This window comes from Acanthaster planci, linkage group LG16 (genome assembly GCF_054643075.1).
Source record: "Acanthaster planci isolate LZ-2023a linkage group LG16, COTS_SCS, whole genome shotgun sequence".
In the NCBI taxonomy this organism is placed as follows: Eukaryota; Metazoa; Echinodermata; class Asteroidea; order Valvatida; family Acanthasteridae; genus Acanthaster; species Acanthaster planci.
In genome coordinates, this window is record NC_141792.1 from 10,019,282 (window position 1) to 10,042,619 (window position 23,338).

General features: G+C 44.5%; 3 protein-coding genes across 4 annotated transcripts; 1 reads left to right on the forward strand and 2 right to left on the reverse strand.

The window, feature by feature from the left end:
* The first annotated feature begins 449 nt into the window (after positions 1 to 449).
* On the forward strand, positions 450 to 6,672 carry LOC110982639 (uncharacterized). Its single transcript, XM_022241207.2, has 4 exons — positions 450 to 1,740; positions 2,048 to 2,194; positions 2,332 to 2,431; positions 2,599 to 6,672. The coding sequence occupies exons 1-4, from the start codon at positions 606 to 608 to the stop codon at positions 3,353 to 3,355; spliced, it is 2,139 nt and encodes a 712-aa protein (XP_022096899.2). The 5' UTR covers positions 450 to 605; the 3' UTR covers positions 3,356 to 6,672.
* Positions 6,673 to 6,764: 92 nt separating this feature from the next.
* Positions 6,765 to 12,287, reverse strand: LOC110982640 (uncharacterized). 2 transcript variants are annotated; one of them, XM_022241208.2, is made up of 4 exons: positions 11,235 to 12,287; positions 9,500 to 9,625; positions 8,727 to 8,829; positions 6,765 to 7,863 (listed from the first exon to the last, which is right to left on the reverse strand). In XM_022241208.2, the coding sequence occupies exons 1-4, from the start codon at positions 12,283 to 12,285 to the stop codon at positions 7,113 to 7,115; spliced, it is 2,031 nt and encodes a 676-aa protein (XP_022096900.2). In that variant the 5' UTR covers positions 12,286 to 12,287; the 3' UTR covers positions 6,765 to 7,112. The 2 variants fall into 2 exon arrangements, with proteins under 2 accessions (XP_022096900.2, XP_087003611.1); XM_087147485.1 differs by lacking the exon at positions 9,500 to 9,625.
* A 332-nt stretch (positions 12,288 to 12,619) lies between these two features.
* On the reverse strand, positions 12,620 to 23,336 carry cnot2 (CCR4-NOT transcription complex subunit 2). Its single transcript, XM_022241210.2, has 14 exons — positions 23,184 to 23,336; positions 22,579 to 22,631; positions 21,976 to 22,115; positions 21,276 to 21,330; positions 20,910 to 21,075; positions 20,217 to 20,396; positions 19,206 to 19,324; positions 18,637 to 18,780; positions 17,667 to 17,771; positions 17,050 to 17,166; positions 16,481 to 16,637; positions 16,021 to 16,132; positions 14,978 to 15,078; positions 12,620 to 14,456 (listed from the first exon to the last, which is right to left on the reverse strand). Exons 1-14 carry the CDS (start codon positions 23,213 to 23,215, stop codon positions 14,216 to 14,218), a joined length of 1,722 nt encoding a protein of 573 aa, XP_022096902.1. The 5' UTR covers positions 23,216 to 23,336; the 3' UTR covers positions 12,620 to 14,215.
* Between the last annotated feature and the right edge of the window lie 2 nt (positions 23,337 to 23,338).

The window sequence follows — 23,338 nt, forward strand, 5'->3', positions numbered from 1 at the left end:
AGAAGTTCCAATACATTTGTACAGCCCAGGTGTACAAAAGACTGAATTCTCACACCCCTGATTTTAACGTATCCTGACCCCTTCAGCAGGATTTTCTTGTTGGTATTTTGACCCTGTGAGAATCGAATCCCGTCGGAGATAATGGGCTTAAACAATGATGCACCTCCTTTTGAGCACAGTTGTGGTCGAAAACAAAGTTCAGGGGTAAAGTTGTGGGTAGCAAAAAAAAATTCCCGTTTCAACGAGCTGATTAGTGATCTGTGACCAGCAATGAAACGAACAACTTCATGTCTATTTTCCCCACGTTCCGGTCTCTTGGCTGTTAAGCCCTATGGCATTGCAGTATTAGTGACCTTGGCAACATATTCGTACGTCTGGCTTTAATATGGAACTCGTCACGAGTTCACGGTTGTGAAGACACTGTGGCGAAAAACGGGACACTTCAGTCGATACTTGACCACTAACGAAACTATCAACTTTCAGAACAATCTATTGGTGTGTTCTCATTAGCTGACAGTTAAGTGTTGATTCAACGCTGAAACTTTTTCTTCCTGCGCATATGATGCCAACATCTTTTGGAATCGTTGAAGCGTGTATGTTTCTTTATGCATCACGAACTTTTTCTGTGTTCGCCAGTTTCAAAGAGCGCCACCAAGAACGTAAACATGGCCGCATGGGAAGAGTATGAGGACGGTCCGTCTGCAGAATTTGTCAGTTTAACCGAATTTCCCGAGCTCTCTGACCAAGATGTATCAGATAGTTTCATCGATTGCGGGGATGCAAAGCTCACCAAGGCCATGACAGAAGCCTCCATGAGGACTTTTGCGGACTACTGTGCCTTGTGCGAAGGTACGACTCTGGCCGACGTTGAGCGCATGCCGTTGGGGGAGCTGTGCCGTTTCCTCGGGGCTTTCTATGCCGAAGCACGCCAGCCCGACGGAAGTCCGTACACGAAGCGTTCACTGCTTGCGCTGAGGAAAGCCCTCCAAAATCACTTCCAAAAAGTTCTCCTCGTTGACATTATCAACGATGCAGCCTTCAGGCAAGCCAATGAAGTCCTTGACGCCATTCCTGTCGACAATGACGTGCCCATCTTCCCGTGGAAAAAGCAAAAAAAGGAGAGAAATGTTCATTTCATCTCCAAGGAGGACATGGATAAGATTCGTTCCTCCTACCTGACAGATTGTTCGACTCCCAAAGGCCTCCAGAACACGGTCTTCCTCAATCTGATGCTCCACTTCTGTTGCACTGCTTACGGGCGTCGTGGCAACCTTCGTGAAATGAAGAAGTCCGATTTTGTCATCTTGACTGATGACACCTTGAACCGAAGATTTGTCTGCTTTGCCTGTAGGGACAAAATAGGCAACATTGGGGAAGGTCATCTCAGTTTGAACAAGGATAGGGAAGGTGACGACGGACATGACGGAGACAACAGTGATGAGGAATGCAGCAATGAGAACGCCCGCATGTACGAGGCCCTAGAAAATCCCGCACACTGTCCTGTGATGACTTTCGAGAAGTACATGGCCAAGCTGGACCCCAGCTGTGACGCCTTCTGGCAACGGCCTCGAAAGTACAAGCGGAACGATAATTACTGGTATGACGGTGTGGCCGTCGGGGTGAACAGTCTCGGCTATAGGATGAGAGACATCTCTAGTCTGGCTGGCTGCTCAATGATCTACTCCAATATGTGTTTGAACGTAACGAGTAGAGCATGTACATTAAGAATGACAACATCAGGTACGTTATTTGAAAAAAAAGGGTCAGATTGATTCAAACATAAACCCTCATTTACTAAACTGTTATTTGACATCCAATTAGATTTTAAGTGATTTTTTAATAATGTAGACAGCTTACTTGTAAGTGCTGTCTGTGTTGGTTTCATGTCTTGAGAAGTCTTCTGAAATTTCATTTCATGAAGATTAATGTGATGTTTGTTATTTTTACTGTTATTAAAAATTTAGCATTGTCAAGGGGTTTGTTTGGTTTTTTAGGAGATGAAAGTCAGATTGAGCATTTGTGTGAAATTGGAATTTCTTTGATTCAGGTTGTTCTTGCATCTGCTCGGCGCAGCATTTCCTTCCCCCGAGAGAAGTCATCAGTGCTGGTCTCCAAGGCAGAACAACGCCCTCTGGTGCTGGATCGAAGAAAGACGAAATTCAAGAGAAGTTGAAATTCCTGAAAGATGAACCAGGTAAAGAGTTATTTTTTGTGGACTCTGTGGACAGAAATGAGACACTGCCGAGTCAAACAGGATTATATCGACAAACTCTTTGAAAGTCTATAAATCAGTGTGATGTTATTCATTTCCATCTTTCTGACATGGCAAAGTTGCTGTCGAGGAGGAGATGGACAGGCACGAGATTGCGCACAGAGATGCTTCTCCTGGATCAGAGAGGAATGATCTATCACCCGGCAACACCCATTGTATGTAAGTTAAGGCGCCATTTTTGTGCATCATTTACAAAGGAAAGATTCCTTATTTTCCTCAAGCCTAACAGGCCTCAACACTTTACCTGTTGGAAGATGAAGGACTGGGTTTAATCATGGTTTAATATAAAATGAAGACCTGCTCTCCTTTGATTTTTTTGCCATTAGGTCATCTGATCATATTGGGCACAGTGTGGAAAGTGGAGTCTTGTACGCTTCACCGCCAGTGTGTAGTGTCACCTACCCTGTTCAGAGGCAGAGTTCAGTGCAGCCGGACCATGCCGTCACCGTGCACGTGGATAGCATCCCGCAAGGTCATCTCGGCCTGGGGCAGCCCAGGAGGAGCCAGGGAGACGGCGAAGATCTTGGTGCCTGGAGGGTCGAGAGGACTTGGCGAGATGAACACTGTGGGAGGAGATGGGTACTGACTCGAGAGTTTGAGAACAAGCAGGAGAGGTGGCTGTTGAGAGAAGGCAGTGCAAGCCCTGGGGAGCCGAGTATGTTGCGGGGTAGCACTGGTGAGCACATCCGAGGGAACTTAAATCCGACGGAGGGCTTCCTGATTCAGACCACCCAGAGCACACAGCAGCCAAACTTGTCCATGCAATTTGCAGGGGATCGCATCCAGAGGGCCGGCCATCACATGCCGAGACCCGCCGCTAAAGAAGTCATTCCTGGCCAGTGCACAGTTGGACGTGGAAGGTGTGCACCAGCAGCATGGGCTGCAAACGATGCCCAGCCGGTTCTGACTGGTGGCAGCGGTGGGATAGCGGCATCGGCGGCGACAGCCGATGGCGAAGTCCTCCATCTGCAGAAGGAGGTGCTGAGAATGCAGCGGGCCAACCTGGCTCTGGAGAGACGGAAAATGGAACTAGAGATTGCCAAGTTGGAGGCGGAGACTCTGAGAATGAGAGGAGGGAGTTAGCCCCTAAGCTTCTCTAGACTCACCAACGTCAGGATGAACAACTCAAGCGCCTCAATACAATGACAAGAGTGAGTAATCTGGGAACAAAATAACTTAATTACACCAATGAGTTTAAAAGCTCTGGCAAATGGCAAAAGGGTTGTTCATGACTATTCAAGTATTTAAATATTGTGCCACAATCTGCCAACATGTTTGCCTCTAATCATGCAATTCAAGTACAACATGTGTAAATATACGTGTGTGTCCTCATAAATATTTTATACTCAGAAGTTTTTATAATCTTTATAAGATTTTTAGAACTCCTTTGTAGTTTTTGCCATGTATGCGATATCGTAGGTGGGTCAAGAGGGGCATAATTTCGGGTTTGTGTCCCCCCAGATCCCACTTTGAAATTTGGAGGTGTGCATGGCCTGTTTAGAAGCCACAGCTCATTCGTTTTCAGGGACCCCTGGAAAAAAACTGTGTGTACCCCCCCCTGATGTCCTCTCAGAATATCACCCTAAAATGCTGCACACGCTATGCAGATTGAACCCGTTTCCTTCCATGTGCAACCGTGGACATACATGTACATTATGTACCATGCAAGTCACACCGTAACGAGAGAGATAACATGGGGTAGCACGGAGAAATCTCCCCTCGCTGTGAACCTAACCCTGGATATTTCTACCCCTGTAGCCAGTCACACCTTTAACTCGCCAGTATTGCTTGCTATTTTTTCTTAACCTGTATTGCAATCATTGTACATGTACATGTATGTATTCCTTAAAAAAAAGGTTGAGATTTTGGTCTGAAGTGTATAGAAGTCAGAGATTGAAAGTTTCAACCAAAGCCATATGCTGGAGGAGGAAAGTTAGAAGAGTTTTTCTTGGTCCAATTTTCATTTGTGTGTGTGTGTGAAGATGCTCATAATAGACTTGCCGTAGGCCTTGTGTAACATTACTTGTTTAGACGGTGAATATTTCATGTACTTTGTTTTCCAGTTCAGTTTCAACATTTTCTCACGATGAGGCGGTGAATATGTTAATGTATGCATACTGAGCGACTCTGTTTTCACATTCCAATCGATGCTTTCACCATTGTTCTATTGTCACATTTTAGTGATGTTTTACACCAGCAAGACACTTTACATAATTCCCAGACAGTTCATTGATGCGAATCATTTATCTTTATCTGCATGTAGCTGTTTCACACGAATGACTTCATGTTCCCATAGATGTTGGGAACACATGCGGCTTGTCTGGTCTCAACCTCAAGCCTTTCTTAACTAGTGCGCCAGGCAAGTTAACTTACGTTTGTTTACTAACCCGCAGGAATTTTCACTATCCCACGGGATTTTTTTTAGCGACACTACATTAACTTTGACCTTGACTGGCTTTTATGATGCGAATCATTTATCTTTACGAGCACACAGATGTTTCGCACAAATGACTTCCGGCATTTTCATATTCCCATAGACTTTGCAAACATATGTCGCTTGTCTGGCCTCAACCCTAAGCATGTTTTAGCCAGCCCACCAGACGAGTAAACCCTTCGTTTAAGTACTCGCCCACAGGAGCTTTCACAAGCCCACTGGACAGTTTTGGCAAAACTAACTTTGGGCTTTTTTCAACTTCTTTTTTTTTCACCGCTACTGTGGAGCCATGCTGTCAATTTTAAATCTTACAAGTGAAGGATTAAAGGCTGTTACTGTTAAAAATATACAACAATCAAAATTCCAATTATTTGTAATCGTTCTTTTATTTATCTTTACAAGACAAATGAGATTTTCAAACAGGTTAGTGTTTCTCTACATGCTCGCTGGACAAGATAGAGTCCATTTACCATTTAAACCTGCAGCAGGCTTCACTAGAGTTTGTATGCCAGTCTAGGTTGAAGCTTCCTTGTCATATTTAGGGTAGTTGGCTGTTTCAGATTTAGACTTTCAGCACGAGCGATTCTTTTGTACATGTACCCATCAGAGTTTTTGCGTGTGTGCGACCTCTGGAACGTTCCAACAGTTGCATCTGGAAACAAACCTAACCTCATTTGTGCCCAAAGAGATTGGACTAGCATACCATTTAGTTATTTAGATTTATTTAAGTGCAACAACCATTCTGTCAGCTTCAAACCCTAACCCCAAAGACATTTTCTATTTCTCTGCAAAAGCCCTTCAAAGTCCCCAACCGCATCTGTGCTAACGTTGGATGTAACCTCACTCCTCCTAAATTCTCCATTATGTCCGCTCTTGAAATATTGACCACTTTTTTAGTTGGCATAAGAATCGAAACATTACTCAGACTTGTTGAAGTGTTGGCTCTTACTTTTCCCAGCGCTGAAATATGTACATGTAGTTGCGCCAACAAAGAATGCTTCTTATTTGTGCATTGGCAAGAATAATTTCACCAGGCGACAGATGGAATGTTCCACTCCACAAGGCTTAGCTGAGAGGAACAGATGATTCTGTCACTGAAATGATATATTCCTTCTGGTACACCGTACATGTGTGGCTTCATAATGTGTTTTATGCCTGAATAAATACCAGAATGGCCTCGGAAGTTGGGCTCTTTTTTGGGGGGGATCAGAGATTGTTGGATCATTGTAGTTACTGCAGACTGTGGATCATAAGTGCACGGTAACTTCACAGAGCAGTGAGATGAATGGTTTGTGTGATTGGTGGCCCACCCATTACCTGTACACGACAGGGATTTTTCCAGGCTTGTTTGATGATGGTTAGACAAACTTGACTTAGTCTGGAAGCTTTGAAATCCTTTGTTACATCTCTTTTACTCTGTTTTTACCCTTTTTTTTTTAACCACGCAAGAATGCAATACACGTACCAGATATCAGTGGCATATCCGGCTGGGGGGGGGTAACCTGTCCCCCTGACAGATTTAGTTTTGAAAGAACCACTTCACAGGCGAGTGGGAAAGAATGCAATTGGTTTATTTATTTATGAAATATTAGCACCAAAACCCTAAGAAATCAACATCGGCAAATACAAGCAAGGATGTCGGGATCGTAAGATTTTGGATTTTTTTCTCCCCAAAATGCTGAATCAACCTGAAGCCGCATTTGCTCTTGGACTTGCCGCCACCACCAAAAGCTGGAATGGGCTGCTGGCTAGTACATGTGTATTAGGCTTAAAGACCTTTATCCAGATGAATGTTCATAGTGTATTTTTTCCATTCACCTTGGTAACAGTCCAATGCAATATAGGAGTCTGACATTGTAATTTTGCAGGTCCAATTCATCCAGACAATTGTTGCTGTTAATGTGTGACATGTTACTAAGACAGTGACTTGCAGTCGTTGGAGAATAAACTGGATGCCATGAGGAAATGTTTTGACCACATGTACTGTGAGTTTCTTAGTGCTCTTGTATTTTAAACACTTGACGCAGAAGCGAGAGAAATCAGAGGGAACAAACAGCATTTAACAGTAGCACTGTCAAATAGCACAAATTATACTTTATTGGGCAACCATAGATCAAGTGCATTTGAGAGTTTAGGCAAAATAAACACCAAACCACAAAATATTGTAAAAGGATCACAGTGAACGGAATAGCTTATTAATTACCCTGAGATGCAGAATAACATGACAGTTACAGAATGGTCTCTGGGGTTTCATTGAAGTCTCTCTTTCTGAAGAGTTCCTGTTCACTGTTGCCAGCCCAGCTTAAATGATTTGTGGAAGCTGGAATGGACCAGTATCTGTGAAAGGAAATGCAGCTTTTTTTTTTGCCAAAATCGGTACGAAGTCCAAAAGTGCATCTCAACAGTCTACAGCAACTCCCGCTGGAGTTTGTCTCCTTCGATGCTCAACTTGCGTCTCTCTGCCTCTAGCTTGAGCCTCTCTGCCTCCAGCTTGGCCATCTCCAGTTTAATCTTCTGCCTCTCCAGGGCCAGATTCTTCTGCTGCATCATCAGGACCGTCTTCTGAAGCTGGAGGAGCTCATCGTCCTCTGCCGGTTGAGCCTGTATCCCACTTCTGACACCGTTGAGGGATTGTAGGGATCGCAGCCCCGGTGCAATGAAGTCATCCCCTGATGAGGAGGAGGATGGCGATGGCCCATCGGCCAGAGGGCAGCTGCCGGCGCGAAGATTGGACGAGACTTCCACAGCAGATCGGGCGTCTGGGTTGCCCAGATCCCGAATTGGTAAGGGACCCAGGTGGCCTGTCAGAGTGGCATTCCTCTGAGTCTGCAGTTCCACCGCCTGCCTCCAGGCATCTTGCTCTACAGACCTTGTCGTTTTCCTCTTAGTGAGTAGCCACTTTCTCTGGCTCTTCTCATCCACCCAGGTTCTCTCGACGCACCAGGCATCCTGGTCAATGCCATTCAAGGAGTGCTCCCTCTCCTGTTGATCAGCAGGTCCCTGGTGAGGGTTGCCATAGTTTGGAGTGACGTTGATGTGAACTGGGTACAGTTGGCTTGGAGTTTCTGTAGTGAAGCTCGTTCTTCTAATGGATGGTACATTCAACTCGTGCTCCATTCCACAATGAGCAGTATGGTTACAGGAGCCACTTGTCTGCCTGCAAATCAGAACAATCAAGTTACAATTGTACATGTATTTTTAACCAGTTGCTGCTGGAGAGCCCTGTTTAGAGCACTATGGGTCTATACGCAGAGCCGGGCTGCCAAATCGGACAAAAGAGCTGGTCCGTGTAACAAAAGACTGTACTCGGAACAAAAGACCTGCTGCTGGGAATTGCCATCAATTTTCGGCAATCTTGCATTATTCGAAGGTAATCCGTCACTGTTTTTAAAAAGTATACCACTGTTTTGGGCATAGTGCGCCCATGGATTAGCACTGCGGACAAAAGTGCTCCAGGGCCCCATTGATAAGTGACACAGCACCACTGCATGCTAATCTAGCCGCGTTTGAAAAGACGCCACTCACATTCACTGGGGACAAAGGATATTTCACAACACCTCACAATTCTGGGCTCTCTTTACAGGGTGGCAGGCCTGGCTGAAATACTCAGAAGTCAATGAAGGTTGCCTGTCAGCTTAGAGTAGCCTCTAAACAGTCATTCGTGTGGGTGTAAATTAAATGAAATGATGAATATTTGAAGAATCTTGAAAATCTCCCGTATGTGTGCACTGCATTTTTAAAAGCGGCTGGCAGCAAGTGGTTAAGCCAACATTTAAGCATGTTTGCAGGAAGAAATATCCAATTTTTTTCACATTCCAAAATAAGTACAAAGAATCAGTTTCACCAAACCAGTTTTCCCCCAAGATTTACTTAGTTTGAGAAATGGTAATTTGCTTTGCGCATCAATTTTGCAGCGATCTATTTTGATGTCAACGCATGTAAAAAGCACATGAAAAAATAACAAGTGGTCATCATCATTTGAGGCAACGATGCCAACAATGGAAGAGCCCCTTTACTTACTGGTGATCCGTCGGCAATTTGTCTTCTTCCAATTTAATGGGAACGGCATTGCACTCTTGGCCGTCTACTCGACTTTCCACGGACATGACCACGTTACACGTATCTGGAACAACCACAAATTTAAATGAGTACATGTGAGTTGTTTCACCCTGAATAAAATCCAATCAATGAGTGTCACTGTACAGAGTTGTCACAAGAACTTTATCTACAGGTGTTAGCTACCCTAAGCACAGGGGTCGTGCTCCCCATACAAGGAATAACCTGGGCCCAACAAAACTGGTTCTTGGGACCTTCTCCCACTCCGTTCAATTTCCCCAACCTCCCTTTTTGGAGGGGGAGGGAGGGAGACGAGCCACCCACTGCACTTTGAGACGATCACGCACAAAATCGGTTGAAACACAGCAAGCGCCAAAGGCAGTGTCAAGACCACACACAAGAGCATGCCCTAGACCATTTTGACTCACAAAGCCATTCACCAGACCAGACACATAGCCAGTCACAAGACCAGTCGCAAGACCAGTCACATGAACAGTCAAAAGACCATTCTCAAGACCAATCACAAGACCAGCCAGAAGACCAGACACATGACTAGACACAAGGTCATTTTCAAGACCACTCCTAAGTAACAGGGTGAACAGTGACAAAGGAAGTTATACTTTTGTTGCAGTTCATATTAAAAGCTTGAGACTTGATCTAAATTCAGACTGGAGGTCTTGAGAAGACAGTCTCGTGATAGTCTTGAGGGGTCTTGACCACACCAGTGCTACAAATACCATTTTCTTGCTGGACATTCTGCGGCACGCCACTATTTGGCTCATCCCTCTCGCTTTCCGAGTCCTCCTCCTCTGACGATGTCATGATTTCACCGTAATAGTGGTTGTTACATTTTGCCCTGCAGCCTGTCATGGATTTCAAGCAAAGGGCACCGTTAACAAATTAGGGGCAGAGTGGTACTTATGATGTTTTTGTCAACAGAGAATTATTTGATTTCTACATTGAAGTATTTCGGAAGATATCATGCCCCAACTTACGGCATCAGCCCCAACTATTGTTGGGATGGATCCGACCAGAATGCTGCAGAACTTGGACAGGCCAGACCACAGCAAATCGATACCAAATTTCTCAAGCTTGTCCAGATTCGTGCCTCACATCAATAGGACTATATAGGTACGAATTCTGTATACAGACGGCCGTAATTATTTCCTACAGCGACCTGTTAGCCATCAGAAAGCAAAAACATGTCCAGAAAAAGTTTAATTTAGGAGAGAAGAGACCAAGTCGTTTACTGAGAAAACACTCAGAATTTTTCAGACCAGTCTCATAGGGTTTGTGCACAGGATGTCAAACGGTGTCTCACACCTGCCTCACGCCCAGAGGACTACCCATGTCTTAAACAACTAGCACGTGTCGCTGAGGTGTATACGGGCCGTTACTGTGGTGGTGCTTGGGACGTGGAGCCATTCCAAAGTCGGGCTATAACAATGGCAGCACACCAGAGCCAGGGTTAAATAGTGTATTGGGTTCGTTACATGGGACAGAATTCCATATTGGACAATCAACGAATTTCAAGTGTCACCAACAGCACCGACTTTTCATTTTGCTGTACCATATTAACGTACTAAACGTTCTTTCCATGCTACAATTCCCCTAAAATTAACAGACATCTCTTTTCGAACTTTTTGGTGTCACTCTTAGAAAATGTGTTTGGAACTTACAAAATTATATGTCAGATGTAACAGGGATACACAAAAAATGGACCCCTAATTTCTGGAATTATCCTCACCCTACCACATTTCTCCCAACAAATTACTTATAGAGCTGTAAGGTTTATGCAAACCTTTCAGATAGCCATGTACAAACTCGCATAAATACATTTTGGCCGTTTCAATTGTGCCAAGTTACTCTGCCATCACAGTTATTTGTGCAACCAAATTTCATTTTATTCACCTTATGTCCTCATTAAAATGGTGAAATTCTTGAGCATTTTACCCATCCAAACTACAGAAATTCAGCAGTATGTACTCTCAGTAACTGTCAGCTGTGTGATAGCTTGACCAATCGCAACGCAGCTCCTATCTTTCCCTAAAAATATGGAAGGGCTGCGTAGCACCATGATCAGAATATTGACGAGAATATAATATCAAATCAGTGCTCTGAAATATGTGATTGCCGAGCTTTTGGTAACTGAGTACCTTCTTCAGGGTAAGCAGATTCAGTTCGAAAGCTTGGCAATCACATATTTCAGAGCACTGATTTGATATTATATTCTTGTCAATATTCATACCTTTCCCTTTTGTTTTCATGACCCCATCCAAATGAAAGCTGAGCTCTGATTGGTCATTGGAATGGAAGCAAATTGGACCAATCACCGTGGGGCTTTTCATAGTATGTTGGCACAATCAAAACAGACAAATGTTTTTATGGGAGGTTGTACATGGCTATCTGAAAGGTTTTTATAAACTTCACAGTTCTGGAAGTGCTACCAACAAATGATAGATCACTAATCACCGGAATGGCTTGCATGGTTCATCATTTTCCCGGTGACTTTTAAGCACTGGTTGGAGTACATGGTAGAGCAGCCGGCTTCCGCTGAGATGTCTCGCATTTTATTTCCCAAAGCATTCTTCCCTAGTGGTACGGCATCGTACCAATACTTGTCGCTTTGGGAATACATGTACGCCTTTTTGGGTCTCTGCCAGAACGCACCACACATGGGGTGCAGCTTAGACGCATACTTTTCAAAGCACCTGACGGGACAACTGTCGGGCTTTTCCGGTGTCTCATACATGCGATGGAAATTGCCAGAGTAGTCATTGACCTGGTCATCATCACTCTCGTCTGACTGGATCCCCGCGCTGCCCGCCAAGTGTTTGCTCGCCGGGTGTGCGAAGCACACGTACCTTCGGTTCGACATGGGGTCCATCATGACCATGAAGTCCAACTTCTTCATCCCGCGGAGGTTGTGGCGGCCATAGGTGGAGCAAGCCAAGTGGAGCATCAGGTCGAGGAACACAGTGTTCTGCAGGCCCCTCGGGGTGGAGCAGTCAGTTGCAGAGGAGGATCGTATCTTTGCCATGTTTTTCTTGCGGACGTGGTTCATTTTGACCGAAGTCTTCAGATTGGCAAGAACGGTATTGAATACATCATTTGCCCCCTTGAAAGTGGCATCGTTGACGATGTCCACCTGCAGCAGCTTCTGGAAGTGTCTCTGGAGCCCGTACCGCAGGGTGAGCATCGAGCGGCGGGCGTAAAACGACCCGTCCTTCTGGCGGACGCCGCTGTAGAACGACCGGAGGAACTGGCACAGGTCCCGCGGTGTCATCTGCTCGACGCCCGCTAGGGTTGTGGAACAATCCGCGGACTTGGTGCAGTAGTCCGACAGAACGTTCACAGAGGTTGCTACAACTGCCCTCGTGTGCTTCGAGTCCTTTGAGGCCATGAAATGATCATCTAGATCATCGGGGAGTTCTGAAAACCCCGACATGTTGAAATCATCGGCCTGTCTGTCAGCCTCTCCTTGTCGTCGTTCACCCTGTTTCTCCATCATCCCCGGCCCCATTTATGTTGATTACCGTCACGCGGTGGCGCTCTTCCGAAAACTAGAAATGGGGATGACTCGGGGCATAATTCTCGAAATCCAGACATAAATGTTTCATTGTCGTCTTCCGACTAAACCACTCTGATTTCACAGGCTTCTTGTGGACACTGAATCCAGTTTGGACCCTCATATTTCTATTTTTCTCAAGACAGAGCAATACAGTCACGACAGGACAGTACATACAATCAATGACACAAGTAGACAATCTGGGAAAAATCTCATTTTTGGCAGCTATTGTGCGAACAGGGGAAATACAAGCACGACAGTGGTATACAAAACCCGCCATACTCGCACATAAAGTTTTACTGTATGGAGATTTTATTTGTACATCTTTCTACAGCAGCACAACGTGACTGAGGAAAAGCCAAAATATTTGGCATACTAAGCCGATAAGTAGACTCTTCCAATACATGTACAAATCATGTCCCAATCTTGAGAAATGTTAATTGCCAAAAATACGAGGCGATACTGAAAAAATGCAAGATGATACTGGAAAACATTATTTTAAGGCCTATGTCTTTTTTCCTATCCTGAATTGTAAATACAAAAGGAGGTGGGAAATAAGGGCATGTTATAGCTTTTTCCAACTGCTTACGCGACGATCCAACGAAAAAACTGCTACAACCTTCGGTCTGTAAGCTCAACTTGATATTTTTTTTATGGATGGAAGGAAAAAACTAGGGTAAACTCTCCTGGAAAACTCCTTCCGCACATTAGTAGAGCTAAAACTGAAGACAGCAGAATGTTTAGAAAAGAAGTCGTGGGGAGCGGGGTGTTTGGGGATACTTTTTACCTCCTGACTGGTTATGACCTGCAGTACCAGCTGGAGTGATAGGTTTAGACAATGTGCAAGTTGGAGCACGTTCAGTCCAGAGCTATTGGACTACTAGGGGTAAATTTGAGATATTTTTGGTATAATTTGACAGCCAACTTCTGAGTCGCTCTGTGGTCAATCATAGTCACAGTAACCAGTGATCCTGGTTCCCACTACACATTTTCATGTGCGTGGCTGCTGGTAACTAGAACACCGACTTATCACATGCAGGCCTGTTCCAGATAGTTGGCAATGCTATTCTAACCACCAGTCTGGAGTATCGCCTATCAGAGTGAGTCAGACTATGGTCCACCACGCAGTTCCAGAAAGAACTTGCTCTCTGGTGTAACTTAAAAGGCCTGCGGGGTACCGGTTATAATGGTGCCCTTGTGCAATGTGTGAGGTGTGGTATCTGGGTCTGAATATGGTCCTAGGCCTGTTTCTCTTTCACACAAACCTGCCTGAACAACATACTGTCGGTACTGGCCGATCAGTTAGCACAAAATCTTGAAGTGGACAAAGGATTGTGGGTAAACAAGAACTGCAATCTTGTATCTAAATCTCTGGTTAGCTGATTTTCTTAATGTGTAAAAAAGGAAAACTCCCATTGCTGAGTTTCAAACATAAAGTAGGTTCTCCATGTCCATCGCCTCAGTGATTTCCTCACGGCTCGTGTCCAGTTCAGAATAAGTGGATTTTTTCTTTTAATTGCATGAGCATTGTGGACAACAAGGAGATAAGTTTAAGCAAGATGGCGGCTTTTAACTGTTACAACGAAAGAACGAGTTCTGATGGGAATAACATTGTGGAAAATTCTCTTTGTTGAAGATTTACGGAATGCCAATTCTCACAACCTTTCTGTAGAGTTTTGCTTCCTTTCTGTCCCTTCTTTCTTTTAGAAAGTTGCATTGTTGCTATTCCTGAGAATTTCTATGGAGACGAGAATCTCGGGAAAAGTCCAAACCTCTGATGAAAAGAAAAAAGAAATATTAAAAAAAAAACGTAAACGAGTCCCAGAACGCGTGCTAGCCGCCGTAAAAAGTTCCCCCGGCCCGACGCAGATCTTGCCGCATCGCGTCAGTGCGCCATGACGGGATTCGTGGACACGTTGTGATGGAAGGAGGCGGGCAGGTGAGGGCGCTCTTCCAGCTTGTCGTAGTCCAGGTGGAACTCCTTGGCCACTTTGCACCAGCGCTGGTGGTCAAAGTAGTAGTACAGGCCCCGCTCGTACAGGCTGGTCTTGACCTGGGGCTCCATCATGGGGCCTCTCGTGATCCACACCCTCTCCTCCTTGTGGTATCGCCAGTCTCGGTTGTATCTGTGAAGAGGGATTCCCAAGGAGGGGGGGGGAAGAGAAGTGGACTTGGAGAGTGAATGCTGTTGGGTTTAGAGGATCGGCCACTGTCTAAAGTCTGAGTTGGGTGGGGTCCAGCTGCTTTGGGCTGAGCTGAGTTGAGTTGGGTTGGATTTGATTCGGTTGGGTTGGGTTGGGTTGGATTGGGTTGAATTGGGTTGCTTTGGATGGGTTGGGTTGGGTTGGGTTGGACATTTATTACTACGTAAGGCTGGACTGCATTTTATCAGGTTGGACTGAAACATCGGGATTGGAATAGAATTACATGTAAAAGCCCATTCTTTTGGCTGAAATTAATTATTCTTCGAGTTAAGCAGAGTTTCGAGTGAACCGACTGAGCTATCGAGATTTTACTGTAGCTGCATTAGCTTAGTCAGCTGAGTTGCTGTTCTAGGTGTTACGCTGATTGAGTTTGAAGAGGTGGGTATGGGACAGGCGGAATTGAATCGAGATGGGTTAAGCTTCGGCCGTTTGAGTTGACTTACAATTCAGCGGCTGCCGCCAGTTGTAACACATCCCCACCGTGCGTGTAGTACAAATAGAACAAGAGATCCTCCCCGTATCTGCTCAACTTGATGGGAGCCAGCTGAGGACAGTACAAGAATTCAACACAAACCATGCCGGATAGGACAGAAGACTCGAGAGACTTTATTCATGGGGCCAGGGATATTGAATTTGAAAGCGAGGTCAACCACTTGCTGCCGGGCGGATTTTTTTGAGCAAGACAAGATGCCGGGTCCTTTTCAAGATTTTCCGTTTTCAAAATTCTTCAAAAATTCATCATTTCATTTAATGGCCATTCATACCAAAATGAACGACTCTTTGGGCACTACTCTAAACCTGACAGGTAAAATTCATTGACTCCTGAATATTTCAGCCAGGCCTGCAGCCTTGGATAAAGAGCTCAGATTGTGCGGTGTTATGTAAGATTCTTTTGTTCCCGAAACCGGCACTGTGCACTGCTGACCTCTTTTCAATAGGGGCCAGATTAGCGTGCAGCGGTGCTGTGTGGCTCATCGCTGCGGTGGTGGAGAGCTTTTGTCCCCGGTGGTAATCCGCTCGCTCTAAATGCCTCAAACCGTGGTATACGGTTTCAAAACAAGGCTGGATTATCACCACTTTTGAGAGTGAAAAATCTCAGTAATGCCAGCAGCCTGGTCTTTTGTTCGGAGTACGGTCTTTTGTTACAGGGCCCTGTTCCCTTTGTCTTGAGTTCGGAGACCCCGGCCACGCATATAAACCATACGTCTCCGATTCCGGAGTCCCCGGCAGGAAGCGGTTAATAAATAAACAAGAAAAAGGTGCTTTGACATCTGTTTTTCAAAGGTATCCTTTGATCACCTATGATTTTTAAGTTGGTAGGATGAGAACAACATTTTTAAACATGATCAGGAATTTCAAAGCAACAGTCAAGTATCACTGGTGATACTCAGATCTAATCAAAATTATACAGAAGGCAAAAAAAACCCATTTGGATAAAAGATCCCGAATCCCCTCATACAAACTAGAGGAACGTTTTTCTCTTTACCTTATCTCTGATGTGCATGTTGGTGATGTACTCCTGGGGAACGTGGAAGTCGATATCTTGGGGCCTGCTGGGTGACTCCGCCCACGGCGACTGGAACGTGCCATACAGGTTCCTGAAACCGAGGACAAAAGTAACAAATATCAGAGAAACCAAGGGCCTAACTTCGCCAAACTGCACATGATTCTGAAGAAATGATGCGGAGATGTCACAAATCCAACACAACATGGCTGCAAATAGGTTTTACAAGTATTTGTGCACCCCTCTTCCTCAAAAAAATAAATACGCATGAAGTGCTCTCAAACGTACAGGGTGTGATTTAACAAGACTGTTTAGGTTGTGGCTGAACAACTTGGCTGTGGCTTGAAATTACACACGATTCTATAGGAAGTAGCCGCAGCCGCTGTCGTAGACTCAGGCATAAGTTCAAGCCGTAGCCGGGTAATTTCGGACGTGGCCTTACTCGGGTGAGTTGAGGTTGAGCCCCAGCGTGGTCAGGTCGCTGCCCAACGCTAGCTGGACCAGGTTTGGGTCCGTCTCGGCCGCCCGGATGAAGGTCAGCAAGCCCACGATGCCGAAAGGATCCGTCACGATGCCGGGCGGGATGTGCGTGATCTTGCCTGGAAGGAATTGTACAGAAAATTGCATTCATAACAGGCTCTATGGACTACAGTGTCAAAGTCAAATCTCTTCCAAGCTTTTCATGATTTTATTTTCTAGTTATCTAATAAATGTAACCTTTGCTTTTGTGACTATTTTGAGTGAACATTGACAGGACAATGTCATGTCTTAGTTACGGTTTCATATGAATAACTGGTGGCTTTCGGTGACACTACGGTATGTGTGAAGTAACTGTGAAAACATGTGGAGTACTAGTAGGAGTACTCAATGACAAAACTGGGGTACTTCACAGTACATGTAGTGAACATACAGAAACTCTGCTCTCCTCTGCTCTTGTATTTTGAGCGATGGAGCGGCACAGCGCCCTCAATCGCTTATGCACAGATCACATTCACCCCACGTCTCCCTTACCATCCGGATGGATCTGGATGCCGCGTTTCTGCTGATTGTCGTTGTTGCTGTTGTTGTTGGCCGTCTTGTCCCCAGGGTACCTGGGGCTCTCTTTCACCACGCCTGTGCTGTTTTGCTCTGCAGCAAAATAAAGTACCACGTGCCAACAAATTGGCGCAGTGGGAAAAAGTTGCAAAAATGAGAAAGGTCAGAAAACTCAGTCACACGCAAACTTAGCCCACGACATCAACGACGATGGAACATCTCATGACAGGGGTATACTTTCAGTGAATACTGAACAAAATTTAATCAGGTCAAAACATGAGCTTTAAATTCAATTGTCATGTTAACCTTTTCCCCATGGTAGAGCTTGCTGCATGAACTGACAGAAAATTGTCGTAACTTTTTCCACAACTGCGGCCCCCTCTCCCTTTAAAATAATAACAGCCACATCATAAGACTCTTGAGACTTGTTCAGACACACAAGTGCACATGATTTACGACTCATTTCCAGTACATATGTCGAACCGTATTACTGCAGATGCGCAAGTCCAATGACAAACGGAGTGGCTCGTGATTTGGACCAGGGGACTGAAGAGTAAAGGACAGGGCATGACTGAGGACTGGCCCTGGCTCACCTGAGGAGGACTTGCTGATGATGTTGGAGCCCGGCAATGCAGGGAAGTCCTCGCTTTGCATGGTGAACTCTGGTACTGGATCTGCCTGCTTGTTGACCATGCCCACTGAAAATAAAAGAGATCAGATGAGGTGGACGTCTGGCATTATCCCACCATCTGATCAAATAAGGGGCAGGCATTCTCGCTAATGACTCATGTTAAAAAGCAACTCTAAGGAAAACATGTTTTCTCTGATTTTATCTGTTCAAATAAATATGGAAGCATTTAAATCAAATGCAGTGTCATTTGTCTTCAGAGCTCAACTATAACAAACTTAAAAGGGCTTTTTTCTGTTCATGCCAAGATGCGAATTCTGAATTTAGATTGCATCATTTGGAGAAAACAGAGAAAACAAGGGGAGCCCTCACCCTGTGGTCATTGTGGATAAACTCTGTAAATGCCAAATAACGCATGTAGCCACTGAAGACAAATGACGTTGCATTCGATTTGGATGCTTCCATATTTATTTGAATGGATAAAATCAGAAAAAAAATTGTTTTCCTCAGAGGTGTTCTTTAATTGTGACAGACTCAACCAAATGGCTTTCAAGTCAAGAATGTGACAATTTGAAATTTCTTGATATTGGAACAGGATGTGGAGTTAGACTTTAAGTGACATGAAACAAGACCACTTTGATGCAAGGAAAGCTTTATTTCAAGGTTCTTGATATCTCGGAGAAAATGTCACTGTTGAATCACTTCAAACCACACAATAAAAATAATAAAATGGCAGAAAGCTCCACTGTGACAGCATCTCAGACTTCGAAAGATGCACTGTAAATTGTACGTATAACGGGAAGTCTGAATACATCACAGACTATTGCAGACAAGAAGAAGTGTCACAGACAATTTCACAGACAATCGCCAACTGTCTCTGATGGCGTGCAGGTCAAGCGGGCCTTTGATGAGAGAGTGATCTGCCTCAAACTTACCATACGCTGGCCTTCCTGCCATAGGGTTTGGTGGGAAGAGACTGAGGCTGTTGTTATCATGCTGTTGAGGGGGAGGCTGCTGGCGCCCTCTGTTGGCCAGAACTGGAAACTCGGCCATGTCCAATGACGGTGAACTCTCGTTTACTTTGAGAAGAAATGCAGCGGAACAGGTCATGGTTTCGACGGTTTGTTGGTTGGCTAATTAATTATGTTACACAATGTCACAAAGCCATCCTGAAAATGATGCATCTGGTGGGGGGTGGGGGGTGGGGGGTGGGGGGCAGAAACATCCCCCATCCCCAGACACATGTTGCCAATTTTTAAGATCGAAAATGCCACATTTAGGGGGAAGGGAACAAAGAACAAAGTTGGACAAAACTTGTCAGAAAAAAATCCCACTTTTCTCCCTCTGGACCCAAAACCTGGTGACGCCCCGGCCTCCCCCGATAACAAATGGAAGCATCACGTCAGCAACTGATCAGAAAGACTACGTCAAGGGTAGGGAAGAATATTTGCTGGGGGTTAACAACCGAGGTGGCCTTCTAGCACCACGAGTACTGAACACCTACCTGAATTGAAAGATGCGGCAAGTGACTGGGGCGTGAAGTTGCCAAGTAATGCGTTCTGCGGTCCACCGTAGCTCTGCTGTCTCGTCATGCCAAATGCTCCGATTGCACTTTGCGTTGACCTTTTCGCACCAATCAACACAGAGATATAACCATGACAACGTTTCAACATGTGCCCGGCAAGAGGTCGCATGCGCGCTTACGCCCTTTTGTCTGGAAGCATCACATCACAGCAGAGAAAATGTTCCCGGCAAAAGGGCGGAAGAATCACACTCTCTTTATTTAGTAAAAACGGATAAAATTTACTACAAAATCAACACGGGCTGTACACCAACCAACCTTTGAACAACTTATTAAACAACTTGGGAATTTTCTTTTTAAACATTTTGCAAACAAATCTGTATATTTCATTAAAATAAAACAGCTGCATGCATACGTCCTTCTGCCGGGACAAATTTTTTTTTTCATTGATCCTGCTTCCCGGCAAAAGGACACAAACGCTTACGTCCTTCCAGGCACACAACGATTTATGCACCGCAACAAATATCTTGCTGCTCACTGCGTGCTCTACGACCAGCAGGCGACCAAGGTTCCACCAGGTGAGTATACAGACTGTTATTCCCCAAATTTATACACCTTGCTGCTTGTTCGGCGCTTAAGACAAGCTCACTTTTAAAAGTCTTAGTCAGTTCCCAAATGGATTGTTGACAGGAGAAATGTCTCCGAAATATCCTTCATTACGGACCTACAAAGTTGTACAGTGTTTTGTGAAATAATTTCTTAGAAACTGTTAAAAATATTGAGCACGCTATTCATTTGGACAAAATTGGGTCATTTGACAAAAGTGAAATATGTCGAAAGGCATTCTTAATGTTTCTTTAAAATGCTTGAAACCGAGTGTTTTTCTTACAAAATATATGAAAGAGGGCTAAATTACGTACTAACTCAACAGCACCACTGTTGGACCTCTCAGATCAATTTTACTTGAAAAAAGGTCAAGAGGCCAGCACTCACCCTCCAAGCATCCTTTGCTGTTGCTGTTTCTGCTGCATAGCCAGAAGGCTGGGCGATGTCCGGCTGTTGGGACTGGGCATGCCCGAGCCTAACGTCCCCACCCTGCTCGGGGCGCTCATGGACGGCTGGTTGGTACTGGTCTGGACCTGGCTGACCCGTGGGCCCACGGGAAGCATTCCCCTGGGAGGTAGGCAATAGAGATTTTTTTAAAAAACGTTACTGAAGCAGGAGCCCAGAAATCTGCAGGTGTTATCTGCATCCTGCGCCAACACAGCTGGACGGATATTCTGCCCCGCAGTAAGCAGGCATATAAATCACATTATCGGATTCACCCATTTTCCAACCGCTAACGTCTGTGAAACATGCTCACAGTCTGCACAGCAACTTTTCCTGTGCTCGTTGCAAAAATGTTTGTGAAAATGAACAATAAACAACCCTTCTACGCAGACTTCCCGTAGCTTGTATCCAGCTAGTCTATGCCTAGCATGTACATCTGTTCAGCAGAATTTCTTAAAACAGCTCCGTGAAATTTCAGTGTGAGATTATAGTGGCGGAAATGGTCAATCGTCAAACAAAAATCAATTGCCACTTCATCGTCACAGATTGAAGATCTTTTCTGTTACTGAAGAAAAGGCCAGATGAAAATGGACTGCAAGTGACAGCAGAATGGCCGACTGACGACGTGACCGATACCTGCTGGGAGAGGGCGGGGTGGGGGTGATCTGGCCTCCTATGCTGCCGTGGTGGCCCGACATGCTGCGGCTGGGGAACGGCAGCTGCTGCTGCGGTTGCTGCTGCTGGGGGTTGGGCATGCCCCTGGGCGGGCCCGACGGCTGCTGTTGCTGCTGAAGACCGTAACCTGAGGACATTCCATTCCAGATAAAGGGGGGTGTGATTCAATAGCAAGGGTTTTACTGGCACAGCCAAGAAGCCAAGAGGAAAAAGAAATTCAAGGCTGCACAATTCTTTCACAGCATTTTGAATGAATGATCTTGTCATGAGTAGATCATGAAAGTAAGTCTCATTTTATTTTCCAGGAGCTTACAAATATACGCTTACCTTGGTTTCCGTAAATGCCGTACTGTGATAGAGATTGCGACTGCGATGTCAAAAGCTGGAACAGTGAGACACACAAAAAACATTGGAAAATTCTGAACACAACTGAGAAATCCTAGAACGCATACTCAAAGGCCTTATCTTGTCATGTGAACGGTCTAGGCATTTCAACTTTGGAAGTGGGAAAAAATTCTGTGTCAAGTGGGGAAAGAAAACAGACATCAACAGTTAGTATTTGAACGATGAGAAACTGTTTTGATTATCTGGAAGATTAAAAAACAAAACACCTTGACTTTCCTACAAATGCAATAACAAGAATTAGATGGAGGAAAACCATCACTTTCCAGCTTTTTTTGTTAAGGTAAGCTCAAATGATCTTTAATTCAGTTGTTTTAATGTGAATGTAATCCTCCGACACAGTTTTTTGGACTCCGCAGATTGGAATGATAAAAAAAAAATTCTATTCAAACTGTTGGATCTTGCTAGGTTTTAAAAAGGGTCAGCAGGTTCCGCCCATCAATGGCTGTTAAATATTCACAGATGCAAGAGTATCCTTAAAAGCACCTGTGACAGAGTTGGGTTCAACATTTCGTGGCACACATGAGTAGACTTTTACCAATAATGCACTAAGAGTCTGTTAATGATATATGAAAATTATATTGGAATTGCTGGATTTGGGCTTTTATAATAAATATATACTGACATCTTTTTCCGATCTGTGAGATGGAAACATGGTGGATTGTGGGAAGTAGGCTGAGTTCTCCCCCAAGTCGTTTTCAGCACCATCCTTGTAGAAGTTCATCTTGCTTCTAACCTTGATATTCGAACTTAAAAGACCAAAGTCTGAGGGAGAAACAAAAGGATACCCAAGAAAGGTCTGGATCAAACCACATTTAAAAGTCACTAGGCGTATCGCTAGCCAAACATACAGAGCTTTCAATTGCCAAATGTAATGAAATTACTCACAAAAGCTTTGTATGTACAAAACATAATCTCAATTCAATTGCACTAGTTCAACCCAGGTAGGCCTAGTCTAGCTCTATTTTCGGGAAAAAATGTTGCAGCCTGACTCCGCTTGAGCAGTTGTGTACAAAGTCTATGGGAAGTGAAGAGAATTTTCTAAGTATTTCCCAACAACATCAGTAACTGTTTCTCTTTCCAGAATATGTGTCTTTCCAGCGTTTCTGTAATGACTGACTCTTACTGAGATGATATATGATGAGAAAAGTGGAGTCAGGATGCAACATTTTTTCCCTATTTTCCTTTTACTGAATAAGACTAACGGTGAATCGTTTCTTTTCCTTACCACCAAGTGACAAATCTGGCTGGCTTTTTCTAGACTCTTGAGACATTCCAGACCTAAAAACGAGTAGTATAAGGGGAAGTTCACAAGTCAAGTCATGCTGATCATAGCGCCTATACTATAGCCTAAATGCATGCATAACACAATGAACCACATTTACTAAGCGACTGAGGGGCTTGATGAATAAACACATGGACATCATAAATTGTGGCCATGCACCACACACTGGGTTGATGTCCCACTGATATGATGCAATGCACTCGACTCATTTTGAATTTTTTCTTTTCTTCCTGCATGTGTGCATGTCCTGGAAAACTAGGACGGGCCAACGCAGCTGGAAAAATTCATTACCACAACATGAATAATAACCTTTATTATTTTACACGGAACTCTTCATTTCATCGCAAGATATTTCATTTTTATGACTCGAGAGGATTTTTGACAGCAAGCGAGTTCGGTTGGGGCGACTTGTTCAAGGAAAATACGCCCTGGCACATGTGGGGCGACTTTGTAAATTGACAATTCGACTGGTTTGAGCAACATGAACGAACAAAATTCATTGGTTGTTATAAGCCACAAAGAGTTCAGAAACGCTCCGAAATACCCACCCAGCATCCAGAACATAAGGTGCATTACTCATCTGTGCAAATAGGCTGCCCAAGTTGGATACAATTGTTACTCAAACTGGCTCTTTCCTTGCGTTTTTCAGCAATCCACGTACAAAAACAAATAGAAATCAAGATGGCCGTCTAAAGTCTGACCT